The sequence below is a fragment of the Boleophthalmus pectinirostris genome, unplaced genomic scaffold (assembly GCF_026225935.1).
Source record: "Boleophthalmus pectinirostris isolate CB_2022bp ecotype Guang Dong unplaced genomic scaffold, ASM2622593v1 HiC_scaffold_15, whole genome shotgun sequence".
Taxonomy (NCBI): Eukaryota; Metazoa; Chordata; class Actinopteri; order Gobiiformes; family Gobiidae; genus Boleophthalmus; species Boleophthalmus pectinirostris.
In genome coordinates, this window is record NW_026571070.1 from 14,361,805 (window position 1) to 14,371,627 (window position 9,823).

At 38.1% G+C, this 9,823-nt stretch overlaps 1 protein-coding gene across 1 annotated transcript; it reads left to right on the forward strand.

Moving 5' to 3' along the window:
* Positions 1 to 678: 678 nt before the first annotated feature.
* Positions 679 to 8,535, forward strand: LOC129408188 (leukocyte elastase inhibitor-like). The gene is made up of 7 exons (XM_055151256.1): positions 679 to 855; positions 2,211 to 2,268; positions 3,167 to 3,309; positions 4,099 to 4,176; positions 4,265 to 4,345; positions 6,271 to 6,451; positions 7,052 to 8,535. Exons 1-7 carry the CDS (start codon positions 679 to 681, stop codon positions 7,282 to 7,284), a joined length of 951 nt encoding a protein of 316 aa, XP_055007231.1. The 3' UTR covers positions 7,285 to 8,535.
* The last annotated feature ends 1,288 nt before the right edge of the window (positions 8,536 to 9,823 follow it).

The following is a 9,823-nucleotide window of genomic DNA, read 5'->3' on the forward strand; positions in this document are numbered from 1 at the left end:
TAAAATGAATGGAACTCAATGGGAGGTCAGAGGGCGACCCCCACGAGACGCTGCAGATGCGCCTGTCACTCACCAATGACCCCACCGTGACGTGGGGAAGGTCGAGAGCTTTCAAAAAATTTATAATATGTTGTTCATGCCAGGGGCGACCGAGGGCAATGTTGCATGTCATCGTCTCGCATTCGGCCATGCGCACGTCCCTCCCCATTCGCTCCGCGTATCGGAAGCAATAGTCCCTACGCCCTGTCAGGGCTCGGGCCTAATAATAATAATAATATTTTTAGCAAAAACAATATATCTGAAAACATTAGAACACGAACAGCAGTATCCCAGTAATGCACACCCAAGGCCTGAGCCATATTTACTACTGCTAAAATGAATGGAAGTCAATGGAAGGCCATGGATGACCTCGACGAGATGGTGAATGACGAGCTCGTCAGTGCTCGTCACTCACCAATGACCCTACGGTGACGTGGGGAAGGTCGAGAGCTTTCAAAAAATGTATAATATGTTGTTCTAATGTTTTCGGATATATTGTTTTCATGGCATTACACTGTTGTGAACTATTTGTACCGAATCTAAATAGCATAAAATACATGCCACACAGTAAAGTTTGATTTTATTTTTTTCACATATTATGCAAAATCTAACACCTGTGCTTTCTTTGCAACAGACACCATGGCAAGTGAAACTCCTATTTCCAAGGCAAACACCACTTTTGCCCTGAATCTGTTTAAAACCCTGGGTGACAGTGGTCATTGCGCCAATGTCTTCTTCTCTCCTCTGAGCATCTCTTCAGCTCTGGCAATGGTCCTCCTTGGGGCCCGGGGGAACACAGCAACGCAGATGTCAGAGGTAACATGCACACAGCCCACTTTCTGACTGAGTGAATCAGCTACTCCCAGAGTCCTCCTTGATGTAAAGCTGCAGGTGTATGAAAATGCCACTTGATGCCATCTTGCATCAAAGTCTTCTTAATTTTGTTTTGATTCAAAGCAGCCAGACTCTCACTAAGCTCGCTGTTGGTTCCTACAAAATTGGTGCCATTATCTGATCTGATGGAGGAGACTGGATCATGTCTGCATACAAATCTCCTGACTGTATTGTATCAGCGTACAGAATGTATGCAACTTCCAAATGGACAGACACATGAAAATGACCCCATATCTTTTGAGTTTAACATTGATGCCCTGTTTAACATTGATGGGGCCAAAATAGTCAACCCCAACATCAATGAATGGACCTTTGTCTGGCATTACTCACTCCAAAGGCAGATCAGACATTTTTTGTTTCATCAACTTTCATCTGTTTCTTCTGCAGGTGACACATTCAGACAGGAGTTTTCTGGCAGCAGAGTTTGCACTGATTATCCAGCCTTGATGCAGCATGTAGTTTCTTCTTGCGTGGTCAAGCTGATGATGAACATAGCGCAGGAGTAATGCTGACACATGCATATCTTTACTCAGGATAGCAGCGTGCTTGGTCTCCAGTGGCAGAGCTGCTTTAATGAGACGACTGCCCACTCTGAGCTCTCCATTCTCCAGCACTGGATCCAGCCTGTCCAATTGGCTTTCTTTAGAGATGTTCTTATTTTTTGCTCTGACAGATTTCAGTTTTGAATTTGTGATGCTGCTTAAACTGAATGAAGGCCTGCTCTGCTTTAGCCAGATCTTCACATGTTCAGTCCTTTTACTGTGCCTTTAAACTGCTGCATTTTTGTGCCACATTCTGCTCTTTAGCGTTTTTGTCATTTTATGTCTGAAAGCTCCTTTCTTTTTTGAGACAACACTTTGAGGAGCTTTTTCACCTTTAAGAACCAAGCCACATTTTGTTTCAACTTCACCCAGGATGAAGAGTAGGAGAGGAGGAAACTAGTGGGACTTTTCTCCTCTACAACAGCACTGACTATTACATCTTTCTTCACTTCAGGGTCATCAGTAGGATAGGATCATAGTGTACATCCAGCAGAAACTGAGGCCCACTGATCCATTTGATGTGCTCCATGAAGTCTTCAGCTCTCATTCCTCATGAAGCCTCGTCCACTGGATTTTCTTTTGTGCTCATTTACCTCCAGTGGTCAACATGAGTATGTTCTCTGTTGAGCGAGATAAAGGTGTGAAATCTCTTTATTTCATTGCTGTACATCAGACTGCGGTGCAGTTGGTCCAAAAAACTGATTGCTCCAACTCAAGATGTAACTCTTGTTATAGCATTTGATCAGTATGAACAGCGAGGACGGCAGCTGTGAGCACGAGCCTAGGGATGGTGGTCAGTTTGAGAGGAGTCACTCTGGCCTTTCCCAGGAGGAATGAGAGGTGGACATGATGGTCACTTTGGAGTCTTAAATATGACACTGTCCCATATCCCACCTGGCTGGAATAGATTTGTTCCAGCTGAGTTTTTTATTTATTTATTTTTTTATTTATTTCAAAATGTTTTCCTGGTATTATCTTGCTTTATTGTTTTTGTGTCAAAGGCATAAACTAATTTAAGTATAATTGTTTATTGCTATATTTTTCTGTGGTTCTTGTGAGCTTTAAGCCATGTTATAATGCTGTTACCACATCATAAACATACCCAAAGTTTTGTTTTGTTTCATTCAAATGTTTGAGTAACCCTTTATTATTAGTCTCTTTTCATCTCCAAGTTCAAAATTCTCTGTTCCACTTTGTGATGTCATGAAGTGATAATTTTCATGTAAACAGCTACCTTTTACCTTTAATTCAGTAAAGATGAGCAAATTCAGGGCTAAAATCATGGAGTTTAAACAAAAGGTAAAAACTTATTATTGCAGATTTTGGTACATCACTTTTTATTGACTATTTAACTTTTCAATTGAGGGTCCGTCACCTGATTGTTTCTGTGGAGATGTCAGTACTCTGCCTTACATTTACAGGTAGTTTTAGCTCAAAATTACTACCTTGAAAAACAGGCATTCTGACTGTGAGCAGGGTTGCCTCTCCACAGATCTGAACTGTTACTTGTTCTAGTTTTGTCTCCATGAAGATAAAAAGGTTTAATACCATACTGTGAAACATTCCACACAAATCAGTCAATCAACATCTCCATGTATAAAAGCATTTGACGGACCATCTGCCAGAAAAGTTACACAATGCACAATGCATCTTTAATATCTTGTATTTTTAAATGTGTTACTTTTTCTCAGGTAAAATTAAAGACCTTGTAGCCAAGGGTGTGGTGGATAACTCGACAAGCCTTGTTCTTGTCAACGCCATTTACTTCAAAGGAAACTGGGATGAACCGTTTATGGGAACGTGCACTTGTGATGATCAGTTCTGGATAAACAAGGTGAGTTCTGTTTGGACAAAAAATAAAGTTTAAAATTTGTTTTGGTTCCCTCATAGTAACCATGCACGTTTTGAGAAATAAAACCTCCTGTAACTGTACAAATGCAAGTTCAATCAAAAAGTTACATACTGCACCTTTAACCAAAAACATTTCATTCTAATTGTGTGTCATTTAGACTGATTTAGTTTAATAAGAAATAAACATGACATTATTCACATTGTTCTACAAAGCTTATATGCTTATATGCTGGTAGCATACCATTATATTGTAATTAATGAGGACTGTTAAAGGTTCAATATGTAACTTTTTTGGAGGTGCCATAGACTTCAACTTAGACAAACTTTATTGATCCACAAAGCATTTATTGTAGTATATTAATATATATGCAATATATATATATATTTAATAATATAGAAACAAAGCAATTATTTGGACACAGTAACTCACACATCACATTATAATATAATATTATAATTATATTATAATATCGCTTGCATCATTCCATGGAAATAGAAAGTTAAAAACATACTACAGGCCATATAAGAGTCAGGTTTGTGGAGATGCAAGCCTGTTCTGAGTAAAGACAGATGGTGTTTTTCAATGCAATAAACACAACAAAAAATTAAAAACATGATTTTGTCTAGGCTAAAAAGTTACATACTGTGTCTTTAAATATGCAGTGTTATGTTATGGACAACCAACAATATGCATATACCATTTGAGTAGGAAAATCTGCCTTAAGGCTCTGGTGAACTACATTTGAGGTTTGTTGTTTGTGTATTTTTGCAGAATGAAAGTAAACCAGTGAAGATGATGCACCAAACATACTGGTTCCCCCTCAAGTTCATCAGCGAGATCAACTGTCAGGTAAGTTTTTCTAATCCTGTATAATATATTTTATACAGTATTTTGTCTGCATTGACATTATAAGTAACATTATTTCTCTATAAACCAGATTATAGATTTGCCTTACAAAGGAAATGAGCTCAGCATGCTCATCTTTCTGCCCAGCAGTATTGAAGATGGTCTGGAGAAGGTATGACAAAGTGCTGGCTGGGCAACTTATACTTTTTTGTTTGTTTTTTTAGAAGTTATATTTACAGAATAGGGAGTGCTTACATTAAGGTTTGAAGGGGGTGACGAGACAATAAGAATGGCTTCTGTTTTTCTTATATGGGAGAGCAAGTGTCTGTGTGTATTTGTGTGTCTCTGTATGAGTAAGTAAAGTAATAAAACAGAAAACAGGAGAAAGAAGAGGGGAAAGAAAGGCAAGAATAATTACTTGTGTAATTAAAGACCATTCTTTTTTCCCCTTGTTTTTTGTTTTTCCTTTCATTACCCTTCATTTTTTAATTATTTATTTCTTATTTCTTTATTTTTATCAGATCGTGTCAGTACAGTTTATGGCAGTGGGCCTTCTTACTTGCTCAGGAGTAGTTTACTAATGCTAGTCGTTGTTTCGCCTTGAAGTTTTCGTCTTTCTTACCCTGATAGTCGTGGATAAATTCTGCATGGACAGAATATGTCCTTTGTCAACCTTGTTGGATGAAGATTTGGTGATGAGGCAGATTTATGAAGTTGGTGGAAAATACTCAAGACATTTCCACAGATATTTTGCCATAGAAAAGCATAAACTGGAAGTTCCCCAAACACTACAACGGGGCACTTCCAGCCATTGTGAAAAAGGTCTATTACAGGTGGTTTTATAGTTCAAAAACATCCATGTGACCTAAGATATCGTTTTCAATAGATACATAAATACATAAAATGCCCAAGGCCACAGATAAGTTTGTAAATAAAAGAACATGAGAGACGTGACTTAAAATATGTAAGTAAAATTCATTAAAAGACTAAAAGGAGCAAGTAATAATTAAAATGATTTATTTCTATCAAAAAAACAGGCAGTGGGTAAAACGATAACATGGCTAATATTAATAAACTGTACTAAAATAAGAATAAAACCTTGCAGCCCCTGAGTGGAGGAACCCAGTCCTGAAAAAGAAATAAATATTACAAATCAACCAAACAAGGACGACTTGAGAGGGGGCATCCCCACCCAGAACAAAACGGGAAGTGCTATCATGCAATTACAACAAAAGAACTTAAAAACCCAAAGGTTTTTGCAAACAAAAAGGTATAGGCTAAGTACGACCCTGGAACTTAAAACAACCTAAAGCTAAAAGCCCAGGGACAACAATTATTAAAATCATTATTTATTTAGGGTGCAGTACAGTCAAAGTTAAAATATATAATGTAACTTTAAAATGAACAATATAAAACAAAACAAAAATCTAACCAAACAAAAAAAAAAAAACAGTAGGAGACCAATCCTGCCATAAAAGGACAGACAAGTGTTAAAATTATTAAAACGATGTTAAAATCTTAGTTTAAAAACTACCTGTCCTACCTTAAAATCTCCAATACATGGGGGAAAAGATCTACCTCCAGTAGTTAAAAACCCACTAAAACCAGCTTAAAAGAGCTAAAATAATTAAAATGAAGGAGATCGTTAAAATCTTACCTGACAGCAGACAGCAGAAGTCGGGACTTATTCTTTGCTGCATGGCCTATTTAAACCCGACTTCTGCTGGCACTAGAAGTTGGCGTCAGGTGATTTAAAAAGTAAGCGTGCCTCCTGCTGTCTGCCACACCCAGAAAAACAGACGCTCTGAATGTGATCGGGCCTGCCTATCCATAGATCTGACCTGTAACTTGATCTGGTTGGGCGTCCATAAAGATAGAAAGGTTTAATGCCATACTGTGAAACATTCCAGACAAAGCAATAACATTACCGTGGAGAAAAGCGTCTGACGGACACGCCACCAGAAAAATTACGCAATGCGCATTTAAGTGTAACTTGAGTAACAGAGCTTCAAACAGAGCAGTGCCCACAGTTAGCTTCACACTCCCATGTTGATGACATTAGCTGCAAAGACTAAATCCTCCTTATGTATTTTTCAGCTTGAGCAGCAGCTAACCTATGAGAACTTTATGAAGTGGACCTGTCCTGACATGATGAACAAGGTGAAGGTGGAGTTGGGACTCCCTCGATTCAAGATGGAGGAGAATTATGACCTGAAAGACGTGCTGACCAGTATGGGCATGGTGGACGCCTTCAAAATGGGCAGCAGTGATTTCTCTGGTAAGAAAATAACCCAACCCATGGCCCTTCTTTGGTCCAGTTTCAAAGTGATAAAAATAATAATAAGTAATTAACAATTCAAAACCAAAACAGACTGACAGTTCATTAGTCTGTGCAATAGATTGTGAATGCTTTTTGGAACTGTGGAACCGTTCACTTTACTAGACACAACAGAACTACAATATGACAGATAATTTTAAATGAATAAATAATCAACTCTTTATTAGATTAGATTTATTGAAGATCAAAGAAACTATTTAAGAGTAAAACCCATGAGGTATAAGCACAGACTGTAGTGGACAAAGGGAGCGTGACGTCACCCACAGTGTTCAGCTCCAGTGAAATGAAGCTCACAGAGGCTGCATTTACAAGGTGAATATAGAACAGATTTCTATATTAAGGATGGGAACTAATTTGCAGACAGAATACACCAGGATCATATAGAGGGTTAATACAAATATTTTAAGACCAAAATGAGGAGCCTGACAGCAGCAGTTACAGACTGAGGGCGACAGCTTCTCAAAACAAAGTGAATAGTAGACTGAGTCAGTGGAGCCGGAAGTACAAAGTTTTAGTATGTTTTTTTATCATTTCTTTCAGGCATGTCTCCAGCCAGTGACCTGGTTCTGTCTAAGGTGGTGCACAAAGCGTTCGTGGAGGTAAATGAAAAAGGCACTGAGGCCGCTGCCGCCACTGCAGTTATGATGAAGTTAGGTTGTGCCAGGGGTAGCCAGCCCGCCCGCTTCATCGCAGATCATCCCTTCCTCTTCTTCATCAGACACAACACCTCCAACACTGTCCTGTTCGCTGGAAGATTCTGCTCCCCTAAGTAAACTATTAGCAAACACTTAAACCCAAGAAAGGAAAGTTAGTTCATTATTTGGAACTAACTGTACAATAATCCATTTGCTCTAGACCTTGCATTATCCAGTGGTGGAATGGAACAAAATAAAAGTAGTCAAGTACTGTACTTAAGTAAAAAATGTAGGTATATGTACTTTACTTAAGTGCATACATTTGACTTTTACATTAGTATATTTGAGAGGAGGTATGTGTACTTTCTACTCCACTAGAGACAGACAGACAGACAGACAGACAGATAGATAAACAATACTTTATTGATCCCCAAAGAGAAATTAAATGCATTTTTGAACAGGACCGAGAAATTAAAAGCATTTTTTTAATTATAATTTGAGATAGGCTGAAAAGGTGGGCGGTTTTTTTTTTTTACACATTTGTAGCTTGAGCAAACGAAAAATAAAAACAACTAGAAAAAAAAGATTGTTTCAGTTCCTGAACAAGACAAATCTTTATCAAAATCACTACATTCAGACCTCTTTAAGTACATTTTTACTTTTTCATGTGATACTTTTACTTTTACTTGAGTATATTTTTGGTCTGGTATCTGTACTTTTACTTAAATAACAAAACTAAATACTTCTTCCACCACTGGCATTATGTATCAGTCACCAGCCTTCAGCAACTTTCACCAACATGCCTTTAAACTCCTATAATTGTTGATATTCTTTTCAACTTTTGCACTAGCTTTGAAGTTACCAAAAACAGATGGCTGCCTCACGATGCTACACGTACAATATCAAATTTCACATGAGCAACAAAACAACATTGCAAATATCAAAAATCATGGACTGTTGATCAGTAATATGCACTCCTCGAAGAACCCCTGGAAAAAACCCTGAAAGAACCATTACATTTTGATGTCCTGAAATCCCAACATTTTTAATATTACGTCAAATTAAATGTAAAAAAAAAGTACTGTTCTTGTCTTTAACCTGTTTACACAATTTGTCTGAATGTATCACTGAACAAATGGAGAGGTTTTGCATTGTAAAGTATGGGTGCTTCATCTTATCTGTTGGCCTGTATGTATGACTTTATTGACTATATGCTGTACGCCTTTACTAAACAGCCCTCTTTATCTTATAGGGTTCACCCACTCAAAGAATTCACCTACACTGCCTTGTGTTTTATCATGTGCACTTTACTTGTATGTATACTAACACACTTTTGTTCACACATAGAGGATTTTGTGCAATGACATTAAAGGACTGCACTGCCTGGCATTTATTTCATTGGTGTATTTATCCATATCATGAGTTATAATGTGCAATAAGTGTGAATTAAAGTGTGGTTTGAAAATCTTAAATGTAATTTCTGGCAAAACTGAGGCAGTCTTTCTTTGACTGTTATAGATCTTTACCTTTGTTATCTTTGGACGGCAAACAGATGTGGTTATACCTGGTTAATGCTCTACTTAAAGTGAGAGCAATAAAAATAATACTTGTCTTGTGTGTATGGTGCACAGGGAGTTGTGAAAATTGGCCATAAATGAATCATGGAACTAACTTAAGAAGCAAGCTAAAATTTTGTTAGTAAAAAGTTATTAGGTAAACATGATAACTAAACATGATTTAAAAGGGCACAATGTGTTTTATATAATACTCACTGAAATGAGCACAAATTAATATAAATATTTTTAAAGTATAAAAGTATATACTCTATACACTATAATTGCCCATGTGTGAAGAATCCCTCAGTTGTCCAGGTAGAATCCATGGCGAGGAGAAAATTCTGTTTGTCGACTGGACAAAAGTTAGTTTGGTTGAAGACATTTTGCAGCTCATCCAAGCTGCTTCTTCAGTTCTGGAGCTCCAGGTTGAGGTCTTCAGGAAGCCCACACACACACGGACCAGTACCTGCTTTTTGATTCTCACCACCCACTGCAGCACAAACTTAGAGTTATTCAGACACTACAACACAGGGCTCAAGTGGTGCCTACAATACAGAGGGAAAGGAGAAGAACAACGTGCAGAAAGTCCTCTCTGTTTGCGGATATCCAAAATGAGCCTTCAACAAAACCAAGAGAACTTACAAACAGGACAAGAGAGAATCAGAACCCAGGAGAAAGGGAGTAACTATTCCGTACATGGCTGGTGTTTCTGAAAAACTACAGAAGATTTTCAGACAACATGAGATCCCGGTCTATTTCAAACCTACAAACGGTCTATTTCAAACCTTCAAACACTAAGACAGAAACTGGTCCACCCAAAGGACAAAACACCGAGCCACAAACAAAGCAATGTGGTCTACTCCATACTCCATACTGAACACTTCATTGGAGAAACTAAACAACTACTTCACAAGAGGATGTACCAACACAGACGAGAGAGCAGCAGTGGACCTCAGTCTTCTGTACATCTCCAGTTAAAAGCCACGGGCCACTCATTTGAGGACAGCGAGGTACAGATTTTAAAGATATAAGGAAGTGTCCACCAGCATTCTGACCAGAACTGAAGAAGCAGGTTGGATGAGCTGTGAAACGTCTTCAACCAAACTAACTTTTGTCCAGTC